The sequence below is a fragment of the Musca vetustissima genome, unplaced genomic scaffold (genome assembly GCF_032173495.1).
Source record: "Musca vetustissima isolate MV318-11 ecotype Yass unplaced genomic scaffold, APGP_CSIRO_Mvet_v1 utg12623, whole genome shotgun sequence".
NCBI classification, from domain to species: Eukaryota; Metazoa; Arthropoda; class Insecta; order Diptera; family Muscidae; genus Musca; species Musca vetustissima.
This window is the reverse complement of record NW_026877613.1, coordinates 15,149-33,386: the sequence shown is the minus strand read 5'-3', so window position 1 is coordinate 33,386 and position 18,238 is coordinate 15,149. Positions and strand designations below refer to the sequence as shown.

The 18,238-nt window shown below is 35.5% G+C and overlaps 1 protein-coding gene across 1 annotated transcript; it reads right to left on the bottom strand.

The window, feature by feature from the left end:
• Positions 1 to 1,397: 1,397 nt before the first annotated feature.
• LOC133322266 (probable cytochrome P450 28a5) lies at positions 1,398 to 16,536 on the bottom strand. Its single transcript, XM_061531279.1, has 8 exons — positions 16,341 to 16,536; positions 9,328 to 9,466; positions 9,125 to 9,232; positions 8,958 to 9,062; positions 2,154 to 2,561; positions 1,969 to 2,089; positions 1,628 to 1,897; positions 1,398 to 1,561 (listed from the first exon to the last, which is right to left on the bottom strand). The coding sequence occupies exons 1-8, from the start codon at positions 16,526 to 16,528 to the stop codon at positions 1,398 to 1,400; spliced, it is 1,503 nt and encodes a 500-aa protein (XP_061387263.1). The 5' UTR covers positions 16,529 to 16,536.
• Positions 16,537 to 18,238: the final 1,702 nt, after the last annotated feature.

The following is an 18,238-nucleotide window of genomic DNA, read 5'->3' as shown; positions in this document are numbered from 1 at the left end:
CACGAAACATTACACACATCATTCTAGACTTAATTAAGTGCGCTATGCTAAAGTTCGTGCAAATCGAATGTTATATAGGGACTTTTGAGCACCATTTACATGAAATCGGACGAAAATAAATATGGGAGCTATATCAAAATCTGAACCGATTTTCACAAAACTTAGTACACATCATTATAGACATAATTCAAAGCTTTGTGCCAAATTTCGTACGAATCGAAAGAAATGTAGGAACTTTGGTGCTCCATTAACATAAAATCGGATGAAAATATATGGGAGATATATCTAAATCTCTTTAGACATAGTTCAAAATACTGTGCCAAATTTCGTGCAAATCGAAAGGTACATAATATATGGACTGTGGTACACCATTTAAATTAAATCCGACGAAAATATATATTGGAGCTATATCTAAATCTGAACCGATTTCAAACGCCATTCTAAGCTCAATTCAATACAACGTGCCAAATTTGGTGCAAATCGTAAGAAATATAGGGGCTATAGTGCTTCATTAACATAAAATCGGACGAAAATATGTATGGGAGCTATATCTAAATCTGAACCGATTTTCACAAAACTTAACACATATCATTCTAGACTCAATCCAGTATGCTGTGCCAAATTTCGTGCAAATCGAAGGATATATAGGGACTTTGGTGCACCATTTACCTTAAATCTAACGAAAATATATATGGGAGCTATATCTAAATATGAACCGATTTTCTCGAAACTTAGCACACATCATTCTAGACTCAATCCAATACGCTGTGCCAAATTTCGTGCAAATCGAAAGATATATAGGGACTTTGGTGCACTATTTACATTAAATCGGACGAAAATATATATGGGAGCTAATCTAAATCTGAACCGATTTTTTCCAATTTCAATAGGGCCAAATGAATGTGCTATGCCATCCAATTCGAATAATAAATGCGACCTGTACTGTGTTTACAATTTAACATCTACGGACGGATGGACGGATATGCATAAATCGACTCAGAAAGTAATTCTATGCATATTCTCAAAAGGAACCATGTGTCTATATTGTTTCCTTTGGCCTGTTACAAACATATGCACAAAGAGTGTATAATTAAGGGCTTTGGTGCACTATTTACATTAAATCGAACGAAAAAGTATATGGGAGCTATATGTAAATCTGACCCGATTTTTTCCAATTTCAGCAGGGTTTGTTCTTGGGCCATATAAATAAGCTGTGCCAAATTTCCTCCAATTCAGATTATAAATGCGACCTGCACAAAGAGATAATACCATGTGCCAAAGTGTTGGGAAGGGTATGATTAAAGATCGATAATCGAAACTTCACTATACGCATTTACCACCATTATTTTTTATTCACTTTTTTTTGCTTCAATGGTACTACACAACTCATATTCAACTCAAAGTAATTCAAAATCTAAATATATTCCACCATCAAGACGTGCTAAGAAATATGTTGGATCCAATGCATAATCGTTGCGAGTTTTTGGATTCGGTTTTACACTAAATTTTGTTAATATTTCAACGAGTGCTGCCTTAATCTGAACAAAGCCAAAGGTGACACCTGTAAAGAGAATCATAGGGTTACAGATTACAATTCTACACACAAAAATACAATTAAATAACATACCCAAACATATCCTGGGTCCATCACCATAACTCCAATAGACACCTTTGTTTAGATACTTTTTAACTCCTCCATTTTCTTCGGAAAATCTTTCTGGTCGATATTCCATAGGATCTTCATAGTATTCATCGTCCATCATAATTGGATATTTGGGTATTATGACCAACATGCCGCGGGGAACCTTAAATGCTTTGCCATTTTTATTAGTCAATACAATGGGTTCGGTGCAAAGTTTTCGTGAATACAAGTCAACGGGGAACAGGCGAATGGCTTCTACAAAAATCATAAAAATTTTCAGTTGATGAGATACTTAAACATTAGAGTGGCTTAAACGCCATTCCTACCAAGTATACAGGCGTTCAAATAGGGTAATTCATGTATGGCATTAAAATCTCGATTTCCTGCGGACAAATTTTCCTCAAATTCTTGTCGTAATTTTTCTTGTGTCTGAGGATGACGAGCCAACTGCAATTGATAGAAGATACTTTTAAAAATAGAATTTCAAGGAAATGAGACATAATATTCTTACCAATAGTAGGGTATGCGCCAAAATTGAGGAGACCGTCTCGAAACCATCCAGTATAAAAGTCATAGCATGAGCGCACAATTCCATGTGAGTTAAATTTTTCTTCGCCTGCAGCTGCAACAAATAATTTAGAAAATCCACTCTCTCTTGAGCGGCCGCATGTGATTTCCTCATCTCAATCGATTTTTCCATCAACTCAACAAAATAGTCTTCGAATTCTTTACTTATTGAACGAACTTTTTTAATTTTTGCAATCATTGGCAGTAGACCCGTTATGATCATATATATCGGATGAAATCGAAACATTTCATGTCTCTTAACCAACAGGGGAGAGTTGATATCTTTAAAGCTATCGCTTTCCAAACCCATTACACAGTCTGCTATAACATCGGCCATAAAACGGGATGTTAGCTGAAATCGAAAGAAATGGAAAACACGTTAATTTTTATACCCTTCACCACACTGTGGTACAGGGTATTATGTCTTTGTGCATATGTTTGTAACAGGCAAAAGGAAACGAGATAGACACATGGTTCCTTTTGAGAATATGCATAGAATCACTTTCTAAGTCGATTTATGCATGTCCGTCCGTCCGTCCGTCCGTCTGTCCGTCTGTCCGTCTGTCCGTCTGTCTGTCCATGTTAAATTGTAAACAAAGTACAGGTCGCATTTATGATCCGAATTGGATGAAATTTGGCATAGGTCACTTATTCGGCCCAAGGACGAACCCTATTGAAATTGGGAAAAATCGGTTCAGATTTAGATATAGCTCCCATATATATATTTAACCGATTTAATGTAAACGGCCCCTAAATATCTTTCGATTTGCACGAAATTTGGTACAGCCTAATCATTTAGGTCTAGAATGATGTCTGCCAAGTTTCGTAAAAATCGGTCCAGATTTAGATATAGCTCCCATATATAGTTTCGTCCGATTTCATGTAAATGGTGCCCCAAAGTCCCTATATATCTTTTGATTTGCACGAAATTTGGCATAACGTACTGAATTAAGCCTAGTGTGATGTCTGCCAAGTTTCGTGAAAATCGGTCCAAATTTAGATATAGCTCCCATATATAGTTTCTTCCGATTACATGTAAATGGTGCCCCAAAGTCCCTATATATCTTTCGATTTGCACGAAATTTGGCATAACGTACTAAATTGAGCCTAGAATGATGTCTACTAAGTTTCGAGAAAATCGGTCCAGATTTAGATATAGCTCCCATATATAGTTTCGTCCGATTTCATGTAAATGGTGCACCAAAGTCCCTATATTTCTTTCGATTTGCACGAAATTTGGCATAACGTACTGAATTAAGCCTAGAGTGATGTTTGCCAAGTTTCGAGAAAATCGGTCCAGATTTAGATATAGCTCCCACATATAGTTTCGTCCGATTTCATGTAAATGGTGCCCCAAATTCCCTATATATCTTTCGATTTGCACGAAATCTGGCATAACGTACTGTCTCCCAAGTTTTGTGAAAATAGGTCAAGATTTAGATATAGCTCCCATATATAGTTTCGTCCGATTTCATGTAAATGGTGCACCAAAGTCCCTATATATCCTTCGATTTGCACAAAATTTGGCATAACGTACTTAATTGAGCCTAGAATGATGTCTGCCAAGTTTCGTGAAAATCGGTCCAGATTTAGATATAGCTCCCTTTTCTTATAGATTGATTTTAAGTAATTGACGTACTAAGGAACCTATAGGAACAAAACGTTCTGAAATTAGTACAACCTAACCTGTGACAAGTTTGTTTGAAATCGCTTAATATTTGGATAGAGCTTCCATATATATTTTCGCCCGATTTCAAGTAAATTGGGCATCAAACTCCTCATGTTAGTCAGATTGACATCAAATTTTGCACAACGTACAAAATTGAGTATAGAATTACGTAGTTGCGTTTTCTAGAAGTACCGACATAGCCCAACGGATGACCTATTTATATTTGTTTGAAGTCGATTGACATACTTTATGGATAGATCTAGGTAGATTCAGATTTAGATAAATATCAAATTTTTTTCATCCAATTTTATGTTAATTGTCCTGTTTAATATAACCATAGTGGTGAAGGGTATCATATAGTCGGCCCCGTCCGACTTTACTACTTTTTGAAATTGGACCTTCCAGTCATCCGAAGTCATGCCTGTCGTCAAAAGAAGGACTTTCCGTTAATTACATAAATGATATTATTTCGGAAACATTTGCCCGGTGGCGAGTGTTTCGCTTGAACTTACAATGCGGGGTGTTGTTGCCCTGAAGGCTTCAGACCAACAAGAGAGCTTGAAACGGTTAAAACTTCCCGACAATGTGGAATTGATCCTCGCACAACATGAATCTAAAGCGTGATCAAAGATTTTCGTGTGGAGCCGATTCAGTTGAAATAACACGTTTTCGAAGTGTCTCAACAGAAAAAGTGTTTCGACTATTGATTTGAGATTAGGAAAACGTGTATACATCATGCCAGACAATTCATTGTAAAACAATATAAGCATTTTTATACCCTTCACCACACTCTGGTGCAGGTTAGTAGCTCTCATGTAACGGTCTTTTAAATACGTTGGTTAAGTCTATTTAGATTAAAATTTTCTTATTTGTATTTTTCTTTCTCTATTAATTGATCCCATTTGTTATTGATGAAGTCATTATAATATTTGAAAAGCATCAGGATAATTATAAATATTCAATTTTATGCAAGGAAATATTATAAACTTTCCTAACTTTAGTTATTAACTAATTTATGCACTTCGGGTATCAATAGCTGTCAGACCTGGTTGTAAACTGCAATGCAGCATTTGCATTCACCGAAAGAGGTCAATACACAAAAGTTTTGTAGTTGATTCTAAACGTAATACAATAGCAACTTTCAGTAAACATGTGCTCGTTGGAGTGCAATGCATAATGCTCAAGATTAAATAAATTGCCTCGGTTAGCTGACTAACGTATTGAAAAAGTGAATAAAATCAAAATGTAATCAGCTGTAAATATTTACGAACTCCACTTTGTGATGTGCAATTCCCTTCTTCATAACCGCACAATATTCTTGAATGTGTTTAGAAAATACGATTATTTACATGGGAGGTTTATATTAAAGCGAAATGTTGAACTCTTTTGAATAATAAAATGTACAAATTATTATTCAGCGTTTAATGTAACTTATTAGGCCTGTATAATATAAGGTTGGGGAAAAAGAAATTCATTGTTTTTATATGAACTATAGGACTTTATTTGACATGCTTCGGAATGTCCGATTTGGGCCAAATATGCACCATTTCGTTGTATGATTTGTTGCCATTTTAAAGGTAACTTAATAATGCTTTATCATAGAAGTCCTGCTCTCTATTTGCAAAGAAACTCTAGTAGTCGATTTTCACAATCATCCCTAGATACCAATGTTTATACCCTTCACCCATTGGATGCATTTTGGCAAAGGTCAGTCTGCCAAGTTTCGAGAAAATCGGTCCAGATTTAGATTTAGATTTGGCATAGTGTACTGAATTAGGTCTAAAATGATGTGTGTTAAGTTTCCTGAAAATCGCTCAAGTTTTAGATATAGCTCCCATATTTATTTTCGTCCGATTTTACACAACATTGACACAAAATTTTGCACAACGCTTTGAAGTTAATATAACCTAGATATTATATATAAATTAAGCACCAAATTCCCCAGGTGGGTCCGATTGGCACAAAATTTTGCACAACCTACGGAAGATAATATAACATAAAGTTTGACACGTTTTGTTGAAATCGGTTCAGATTTAAACATAGCTCCTAGATATAGTTTCTTCCGATTTTAAGTAAAAGGTGCACAAAAGACCCAAATGTTGGCCGTTTTCTACACAATTTTGCACAACGTACTGAAATTAATATTGCCATTTTACTGGTCCTTCAAAAATGCGACGTCTGTTAGGATTCATCTGTTGAATATACCCAAAGTGGTGAAGGGTATCATATAGTAGGCCCAGTCCGACTCTATTACTTTCCTTACTGGTTTTTTTTTAAATAATTGGTGACAAAATAAATGATGACGATAGGCGATAGGCTCGGATGCTTGATCACAATAAAATATTGAGCCGATTTTGAATTATTTTTTTTTTTCTAACCAATGATTCTTAATTTATTTTCACCTACGGATTTTACAATTACGACAATAACCAGTACGAATGTAGTAAAGAAGACGTTGGGTATATTCAACATGGGTGCCTAAAGGGCTAAGCAGAATACTCGCGTTGAGCCATCCGTCGCGTTATATGTTATCGAAAATGCAGCAACCACAAGGTTGTTGTATTTTCGATAACATATAACGCGACGGATGGCTCAACGCGAGCATTCTGCTTAGCCCTTAACAGACGTAGGTTTTTGAAGGATGAATATGTGATAGTTATCCATAAGTGAACCGACTAACATCAATCGGACGAATATATATATGGGAGCTATATCTAAATATGAACCGATTTTCACGAAGTTTAGCAGACATTATTCCAGAATCAATTCAGTACATTATGCCAAATTTCGTGCAAATCGAAAGATACATAGGGACTTTGATGCACCATTTAAGCTATATATGGGAGCTATATCTAAATATGATCCAATTTTCATGAAACTTAACACATATTATTTCGGACTTAATACAGTACGGTATACCAAATTTCGTGCAAATCGAAAGATATATAGGGACTTTGGTGCACCATTTACATGAAATCGGACGAAACTATATGTGGGAGCTATATCTAAATCTAGACCGATTTTCACGAAACTTGGCAGACATCACTCTATGCTCAATTCAGTACGCTATGCCAATAGGGACTTTGGTGCACCATTTAAATCAAATCGGACGAAACTATATATGGGAGCTATATCTAAATCTGGACCGATTTTCACGAAACTTGGCGGACATCATTCTAGGCTCAGTTCATTAAGTTATACCAAATTTCTTCAAATCAACAGATATATAGGATCTCTGGTGCACCATATACCTTAAATCGGACGAAAATATATATGGGAGCTATATCAAAATCTGGACAGATTTTCTTGAAACTTGGCAGACATCACTCTAGGCTCAGTTCAGTACGTTATGCCAAATTTCGTGAAAATCGAAAGATATACAGGGACTTTGGTGCACCATTTACATGAAATCGGACGAATCTATATATGGTAGCTATATCTAAATCTGGACCGATTTTCACGAAACTTGGCAGACATCACTCTATGCTCAATTCAGTACGCTATGCCAAATTTCGTGCAAATCGAAAGATATATAGGCACTTTGGTGCACCATTTAAATCAAATCGGATGAAACTATATATGGGAGCTATAATTAAATCTGAACCGATTTTCACGAAACTTGGCAGACATCATTCTAGGCTCAATTAAGTACGTTATGCCAAATGTCCTGCAAATCGAAGGATATATAGGGACTTTGGTGCACCATTTACATGAAATCGGACGAAACTATATATGGGAGCTATATCTAAATGTGATCCAATTTTCACGAAACTTGGCGGACATCATTCTAGGCTCAGTTCATTAAGTTATACCAAATTTCTTCAAATCAACAGATATATAGGATCTCTGGTGCACCATTTACCTTAAATCGGACGAAAATATATATGGGAGCTATATCAAAATCTGGACCGATTTTCTTGAAACTTGGCAGACATCACTCTAGGCTCAGTTCAGTACGTTACGCCAAATTACGTGAAAATCGAAAGATATACAGGGACTTTAGTGCACCATTTACATGAAATCGGACGAATCTATATATGGTAGCTATATCTTAATCTGGACCGATTTTCACGAAACTTGGCAGACATCATTCTAGGCTTAATTCAGTACGTTATGCCAAATTTCATGAAAATCGAAACATATATATGGTTTTTGGTCCACCATTTACATGAAATCGGACGAAACTATATATGGTAGCTATATCTAAATCTGAATCGATTTTCTTGAAACTTGGCAGACATCACTCTAAGCTCAATTCAGTACGTTATGCCAAATTTCGTGCAAATCGAAAGATATATAGGGACATTGGTGCACCATTTACATGAAATCGGACGAAACTATATATGGGGACTATATCTAAATCTGAACCGATTTTCATGAAACTTGCCAGACATCACTCTAAGCTCAACTCAGTACGTTATGCCAAATTTCGTGCAAATCGAAAGATATATAGGGACATTGGTGCACCATTTACATGAAATCGGACGAAAATATATATGGGAGCTATATCTAAATCTGAACCGATTTTTCCCAATTTCAATAGGGTTCGTCCTTGGGCCAAACAAATGAGCTGTTCCAAATTTCATCCAAATCGGATTATAAATGCGACCTGTACTTTGTTTACAATTTAACACCAACAGACGGACGGACATGCATAAATCGACTCATAAAGTGATTCTATGCATATTCTGAAAAGGAACTATGGGTCTATCTCGTTTCCTTTTGCCTGTTACAAACATATGCACAAAGACATAATACCCTGTACCACAGTGGTATTATATATGGGATCTATATCTAAATTAGAACCGATTTTCCCAATTTCGATAGGGTTAATCCTTGAGCCAAATAAATGAGATGTACCATCCAAATCGGATTATAAATGCCACCTGTACTTTGTTTAAAATTTAACATCAACAGACGGACGAGTTTCAAAAGGTCTGACAAAATTAAAATACACTCCTCCTGTAAGTTTTAAAAAATCACAAAAGTAACGCTCGGTCTGATTGATTTTGCGGAACTATCCATTTATCTTGTGATCCATACAAATAAATCATTTCATTTATATTTTAGTTTACTTACATCCTTTGCATCAATGCCCTCGTCAGATGGAATTTTCAGTTCCTTTTCTATGTAATTCGCCAAACGCTTGCATATTGCTAACGTTATGGGAAACATCGATTTTATCTGTAAATATGTTCAAATGTCAAGTTGTTGTTGTTATTTTCTGTAAACAAACGTATATTTACCCGACTTAATGTAAGGCCCGGAACTATTTCAGATCTGCGTTGTTTCCATTTTTCACCACCAGTAACAAAGGGATTGTTGGCAAAAAGGAAATCGGTCTTTTCATCAATCTAAAAAATAATACATAAATTAAGGCAATGGTTTTATTAAACCACATTGAAGTTATTGCATTCGTTATCGACATAAATATTATCACAGTACTTACCATTTGAGAACTTTCATTGTCATGAAAGTGTTTAAAATCTTGAATATAAATTCGTCTTGCCAACTCTGGATTGATAATGAATAGCTGCGGGGTACGATTTGTGAAAATTCCAACAAAATCATCGGTGTATTTGTATGTACTGCAAAATAAGCACATAGATAAATAAGTAAAGATATTTGTTAGAATATATTTCAATTTCTTTATCTCCGCTTGTGCCTATTTCGGTATAATTTTGAAATAGGTATATTTTTGTAAAATAAATCCTTCTTACATCTCTAGCCCTAGTGCCTCATTTTATACCCTCTACCATAAGGTTGAGTGTATATTAAATTTATCATTCCGTTTGCAACACCTCGAAATATTCTCCGGAGACCCAACAAATTATATATATTCTTGATCAGAATAAAATTCTATGTCGATTTACGTTTGTCCGTCTGCATATCCGTCTGTTGAAATCACGATAGAGATTGCAATATTAAAGATAGAGGTACAAAATTTTGCACAGGCACTGCTTGTACTCCTATGATATTTGGTATTGCAAAATGGAATATATGTGTCCACGTCTCGATCTAGCCCCCATACGGTAGCACCCAATCTTCGGTATTTTGGGCATTTTGGACACGATGTCGAACCGAATTGGCTGCAAATTGGTATTTTGGGTTCTCATTGTATTCCGTGCTAAAAATTTCTAATATTGATCCACGTCCCCATAATATGGTACCCCTCAATATGAGGATTTTGACACAAATTGGCTTTAACTTAGCATTTGGGATCTCATAATGGTACACCACATCTCCGGACAAAAAATTATTAATATTAGCTTGGGGAAAAAGAAATCAATTAGGCCGGTCGTCGAAAATGTCGATAAAATCGGAGAAATTATCGCAGTTGACCGGCATGTTAGCAGCCGTAACATCGCCCAGGTGCTAAAAATCGAACATAAAACTGTTTTAAACCATTTATACAAAGCTGATCACAAAGAAGCTCGATGTTTGGGTGTCGCGCCAATTAACAGAAAAAAACCAGTAGGGAAAGTAGTAAAGTCGGACGGGGCCGATTATATGATACCCTTCACCACTTTGGGTATATTCAACAGATGGAAGCCTAACAGACGTCGCATTTTTGAAGGACCATTAATATGAAATTAAACAGGTCTTTCTGCAAACTTTACATTGTTGTCAGATATAGAGTTGCTTCCTACAAAAGGACAAAATTATGTAAATTAATTTAAAGCAAAATGTCTAAATGTAAACCGATTTCATCGAAACTTGTCACATGTTAGGAGGTTACACTTATTTTAGTATGTTTTGGGCATTCGGCCACATTTTGAATACTTTATTATATATAACAAACATATGGGGACTTTGGTCCACCATTTACTTAAAATCGGACAAAAATATATGGGATTTATATCTAAATCTGAACCGATTTTTACGAAATAAAAAACACATATTTCTAGGCTTAATTCAGTACGCTATGCCAAATTTCGTGCAAATCGAAAGATATATAGGGACCGTTTACATTAAATCGGACGAAAATATATATGGGAGGTATATTAAATCTGAACCGATTTTTCCCAATTTCAATAGGGTTCGTCCTTGGGCCAAACAAGTGACCTATGCCAAATTTCATCCAATTCGGATCATAAATGCGACCTGTACTTTGTTTACAATTTAACATGGACAGACAGGCAGACGGACGGACATGCATAAGTCGACTAAGAAAGTGATTCTATGCATATTCTCAAAAGGAACCATGTGTCTATCTCGTTTCCTTTTGCCTGTTACAAACATATGCACAAAGACATAATACCCTGTACCACAGTGTGGTGAAGGGTATAAATAGAATGGATCGAATTTCCATCGGATTGAGATAGACACATTTCTTAAACGTATTGTGACTGGAGATGATAAATGGATCACAGACGATAACCCTGTGCGAAAACGATCGTGGTCAAAGAGCGGTGAAACACCTCAAATGGTGCTATGCATTCGGTAGGACTGAAAGGGGATTATTTATTATGAGTTACTTCCATATGGCAAAACGCTAAATTCTGATCTCTACTGTCAACAACTTGACCGCTTGAAAATAGCAATTGACAAGAAACAACCAGAATTGACCAACAGGAGAGGTGTCGTGTTCCACCAGGACAACGCTTGACCAGAATCTTCGGGAGATTGGTTGGGAAGTTTTAATGTATCCGCCATACAGTCCGGACTTGACACCAAGCGATTATCATTTTTTTCTGACCTACACAACTACCACGGAACTCTAACTTTCTGCGGATTTTTATTCCGAGCCTGGGCAATATTTCGTGATAGTTGCACCCAGTTGCCCGATTCCTTACACTGACATATATTCCAAATATTACTAATATTCAGTACAGCCCTTCTAATTACTTGTACAGATTGCCTTCACGGTGGTTTGTGTTGTAATGTTCGATTTTCAATTGTCGATCGACTCGAAAAAACACAAAAAATTAAATTTTTGGTCCAATTCATCTCAAAATTAGTATCTGATCATCACCGAAAATTATAACCTGGATCCTCATGGAAAATTTAAAAGCGATCAGCGCTATATTTCCGCCCTCTAGTGTGGTAATGGTTTAGTAAATAATATATAAATACGTAAGCACCTGTAAATATGTAAGTGTAACTCCCACATCGGAGTACATACGACAATATAATTGGTATCCGTTTAAAGCTCAACCACTCCTCTGGGATATACTATCAATATATCGGGTCTATGTCCTTTAGGAGTAAATATATACGCTCTAGAATACAAATTTTGTAATTTTTCACCCGCTAAATATTGACCGATCTTTATCCAAAAAAGGAATGCTTGGCCGGTCCCCTTCTCCATATAAAAAACTCGCGATGTTTGGGCCATAATTGCGGCCTCTGGAGCGACCAGAAAATCAGTCAAAAATAAAGTTTTTAGTCAATTTCATTCCCTAAATATTAACAGATCTTTACCAAAAAACAAAAGGGGTCTTCATTGGCCAGAACCCACCCTACATGGATTTCGTAAGGATTGGTCCTTAACTGTGTCCTGTATCGTGTTTACAAATTATAATGGACAGACTGACGGACGGACACACATGTCTAGATCGACTCAGCTAGTCGATATATGACGATCGGTATACTTAAAGGTGGGTCTTGGACCAATATTTTGCGCCGTTACAAACTCTTGGGCTACACAAAGCTATAAAGGGCCCCATACACTATACATCATGCGGATGAACCCCTTTTGGGGTTTGCCCGGTAGTACAAAATGAAAAAATTTGCTGTGGCAATCATAAATTTACTGTGAAAAAATACATTTCCGGGGGGGCCCAGGCTCCCCGGGCCGCCCCCCTGCTTACTTTCCTGCCTCCCATATATATTTTCGTCCGATTTAAGGTAAATGGTGCACCAATGTCCCTAAATATCTTTCGATTTGGCACAGCGTACTGAACGTAGTCTAGAATGATGTGTGTTAAGTTTCGTGAAAATCGGTCCAAGTTTAGGCATAGCTCCCATATAAGGGTACCTCCAAAGTTTCAATATTTTAGGGTTCTTGAGCCCGTTTTTCAACCGAATTCACTGAAATTTAGTACAATGCGTTCTTTTTCGATACCAAATCTCTCCACAAAAAATTATAAATATAGGTCCATTTTTTCGGGTAGCCCTCATATAAGGGTACCCCCAATTTTCGGTATTTTTGGGTTCTTGAGCCCGTTTTTCAACCGAATTCGCTGAAATTTGATACTTTGAGTTCTTATTGTGTAGCAAATCTCTCCACTAAAAATTATAAATATAGGTCCATTTTTTTCGGGTAGCCCCCATATAAGGGTACCCTCCAATTTTCAGTATTTTGGGGTTCTTGAGCTCGGTTTTCAACCGAATTCGCTGTAATTTGGTAATTTGTAGTCGTATATAGTAACAAATTTCCCTACCAAAAATTATTAGTATTCACCCCCTTTTAGGGGTAGTCCCCTTATAACCCACTTTTTATTATGTATGTATTATTATGTATTTTATTATGTATTATGTCTTTGTGCATATGTTTGTAACAGGCAAAAGGAAACGAGATAGACACATGGATCCTTGTGAGAATATGCATAGAATCACTTTTTAAGTCGATTTAAACATGTCTGTCTGTCCATGTTAAATTGTAAACAAAGTACAGGTCGCATTTATTATTTGAATTGCGCAGCGTACTGAATTAAGCCTAAAATGATGTGTGCTAAGTTTCATGAAAATCGGTTCAGATTTATATATAGCTCCCATATATATTTTCGTCCGATTTAAGGTAAATGGTGCACCAATGTCCAAAAACATCTTTCGATTTGCACGAAATTTGGTATAGCGTACTGAACATAGTCTAGAATGATGTGTGTTAAGTTTCCTGAAAATCGGTTCAGATTTAGATATAGCTCCCATATCTATTTTCGTCCGATTTTAGGAAAATGGTGTACCAAAGTACTTATATATCTTTCGATTTCCACGAAATTTGGTACAGCATACTGAATAAAGTCTAGAGTGATGTGTGTTAAATTTCGTGAAAATCGGTTAAGATTTAGATATAGCTCCAATATATATTTTCATCCGATTTTAGATAAATGGCGCACCAGAGTCCCTATATATCTTTGGTAATGAACTTAGTATAACCTATAACTTAGATATAAATGCTGCACCGAATTCCCCAGGTGGGTCCGATTGGCAAACAATTTTGCACAACTTATAGAAATTATTATGAGATAACGTGTAGCAAGTTTTGTTGAAATTAGTTCAGATTTCGATATAGCTTTTATAAATATTTTCGTCCGATTTTTTTTTTTTCGACTGATATATGTATTAAATTGATCCGACTGATATATGCTTTAAATTGATTTACATAATTATGTCCCATTGTAAGAAGCAACTCTATATCTGACCAAATGAAAAATTTAGTACAGGTTACATAAAGATATGTTTATGTGTCCAATTTAATTTTACTGATCCTTAAAAATGCGACGTCTGTTAAGATTCATCTGTTGAATATACCCAAAGTGGTGAAGGGTATCATATAGTCGGCCCCATCCGACTTTACTACTTTCCTTACTGGTTGTATATGTGAAATTGACTAGTGTATGGCAAACTCTTCAATCACTATTCCAAAAAAATCGATTTTCGTCCAAAAAAATCACATTTTGAGTTACAAATTCAGTTCTTTTTTTATTTCGTCATAATTTTATTATTTGTATACTCAAAATTATTTACTGTTAACTTTGAAAATTAATAAAATTCACCAGATTGAAAGGGTTTCATTTTCAAAATCAAAACTATTTTGATTTTCTTCATGCATTGTGTGTGTCACACATACATAAATAAACTTTCAAAAAATAACACATACTATGATAAATGCTGTACGGCATTATGTATAGTGTATGGGGCCCTTAATACCCTGACCACATTGTTGTGTGGGGTGTATGAATATATAGTAACTCTCAGCTATTATTCGAACATTTTTGTACATGGTATTGCGAAAGCAATAGAAAAAATACAATTTCAATCAATTCAAATGTCATGGTCTTAATTGAGCTTTATTTAACAATCAATTGAATGGGTTACGTTGCAAAAGTTATGAGTAGTTGTTTCAATCATTCACATTAATAAATCAATATACTTATACCCCCTATGGCCCGAATATTTTCCGTAAACATAGAAGAATTTTCTGTTCAGAGATTTAATGCAACTATTCTAACTAGGATATGAACAAAATTTGACATCGCTATTCTTTCTGAAAAATAAAAGTCCAATATCAAGAAAACCAAACACAAAATCGACGGAAAAGTCGTCTTATTCTCTTTATTTATTTTTATACGAATCAAAAATAATTCCGATGACAGAATTCCTAAAATTCGAATGCGAAGCGATTTAAATAATTTGGACTGTACACACAAATTAGTACTGAACACGTTTTTTACCTCTTCTCTGTATTGAAAAGCTCGTAACTTTACCAAAAATTTGATTTTTATACCCTACACAACTATGGTGTCAGGGTATTATAGCTTTGTGCAGCCCTAAGAGTTTGTAACGCCGCGAAATATTGGTCCTAGACCCACCTTTAAGTATACCGATCGTCATATCTCGACTAGCTGAGTCGATCTAGACATGTGTGCCCGTCCGTCCGTCTGTCCATTATAATTTGTAAACACGATACAGGCCACAGTTATGGACCAATCTTCACGAAATTTTGCATGTAGGATGGGTTCTGGCCAATGAAGACCCCTATTGTTTTTGGTAAAGAATGGTTAATATTTAGGGGATGAAATCGACCAAATACTAATATTTTTTCGGTTTTTCTGGGCGCTCCAGAGACCGCGATTATGGCCCAAACATCGTGAAATTTCACATGAAGAAGGAGATCGGGCCAAAGAATAAACATGCCTGTTTTGATGAAGATCGGTCAATATTTAGCGGGTCAAATGGACCCTGACTTTTGTGTGAAAAATTACACAATTTGGATTCTATGGCGTATATATTTACTCCTAAAGGACATAGACCCGATAAGTTGATAGTATATTCAAGAGGAGTGGCTGACCTTTAAATTGATACCAATTATATTGTCGTATGTTCTCGGATGTGGGAGTTACACTTACATATTTACAGGTGCTTTCGTATTCAGATATTATATAGTAACCCTTACCACACTAGAGGGCGGAAATATAACGCTGATCGATTTGAAATATTCCATGGGGTTCCAGTTATGGTCAAGGACAGAGCTTGTAATTTTCGGTGATGATCAGATAATAATTTTGGGATGAAGTGGACCGAGAACTTAATTTTTTGCCATTTTTCGAATCGATATATAGGTCACAGTTATATGCTATACTATTTCCAATAAAAAAATATCTTAAAATAATCAACTTCTTTGCTTTAAAATTATTGATTTCCAATATAGCACAAAGAAAATAATTCAATGGTAATTTTTGGAACTCTAATATAAATTAAAATGCACTTCCGTCCTTTCTCACCATACACACATACTTATATATGTCACACATGTCATAGACAACATGACGTTTTTTCGTTACAGCACTGGGTAAATTGCCAAAGTAGATTTCTGGCTTTGGTCCATTAACTTCCGAATACCACCAATAGTTGAAATTCCAACGCAAAAATAGGTAAAATAAACCGCAAGCGGCTACCATTAGCCATAGCGTTATTAAGATCATCGTTTCCGCACACACACACACTTTCTAACTACAAAATATTTGTATTTCAATTTATTTCGATATTGTTTTCAAAGCCGTTGTATAACGTCTGTACTCATCGACAGTAATGTAAGAACTAAAATGAAATGTTTGAGCTTCTAATGCTTACATAGTTGTTTGAAATTCGTTATTTCTCGCCGGTTCTCTGTTAGAGATGAGCAATAAATAATTGAAAAATTATGTACATTTCAAATAAAATGTACTTGTGAGTGTAATTTAGTACTCATCATTGTGGGTATATACATAACAATGAATATTTGTTTCTCAAACTTGTAAAGGGGCTGAATAGTAAAATTATTAATTTAAATATGCCCATCTAAATACATAGGAATGTTCACAGCAATAATGTCAAGAGAGGGAGAAATGCGGCTAAGGGGTCGGAGATAAACTATTTGACTGAAAAAAATAAAATGTTTATTTTCACAATGAGGAGAATAAAAGTAAATAAAATGCTGTCACCGGCTATATGGCAACAACGAGTGTTAAACGTCGAATGCTATTGATAGGTATGATAAATTGAAGGCGTAGTAATATTAACATCACCCTAACCGATACCAACATTTTCATAAGACAATATTTTAGAAACGTGAGTATTTAAACCTTTAAAAGCATATGGATAACCATTCAGAGCTAGAGGCAGTTCATCGAAATTTTCAGGTTGGAACATTCGAAAACAGATGAACCTGATTGCAGGTGGTCAACACTTACTACAGCCAAGCTACCAACCAAGATTGATATTTTCCGCCAGGAGCTTCTTAATTATTCTTGTGACGAAGTACCAAGTGCAGACCCATACGTTGCAAAATGCTACTGGAATATTCTAAATAAAAATGAGACGTACCTCAAAACACGGACCTTTATTGAACATTTGCTATGAAGAATTTTTAAAATTCCAAATCATGAAAATACATACAATGGGGAGAGATCTTTAAAGTGGGCTATATTAAATATGGGAATATAAAAATTTGTTGGAAATATGTTTTTCCACCCAAATGCTTGGTATGCCACAGCACAATAACAAATCGTGGACTCATATTCAGATTTTATCGTGATCAAACCCACATATAATTTTACTCCGATAATGATTATATTATGTATCTCCCTCGACGACTTCCATGAGATGTGAGAAATGAATTGTGGATTATAAAACTATGTAGGTTTTATATGATATGATATTTACAAGTTTATGTACATCGATTTAAAGTAAACTTGACACACGCTATTCGGTATGCTGCACTGTTCAATATTTTTTCTCAGTCAGATACCCGCTGATTATGACTTAGCCCGAAAATATTTGCGCCAATTTTAACAAAACGCCAACAAATTAATTCTATTCCCAATTTGATACGTTATGCAAAATTTTGTTCAATCGGACAAACATTAGGAGTTTGGTGCTACATTTACCTAAAACCGAACGAAAATATATATGTGGGAGCTATATGTTAATCTGAACCGATTTCATTAAAACTTGACACACTTAAGGCTATACTAACTGCAGTACATTGCACTAAATTGTATGCAAATCCGTCACTTCAGTGCACAATTTAATTAAAGAAACCAGTAAGGAAAGTTCAAAAGTCGGCCGGGGCCGGCTATGTGATACCCTTCACCACTTTGGGTACATACAAGAGATGTTATTACATACAATATCCTATCGATAGAACACACATA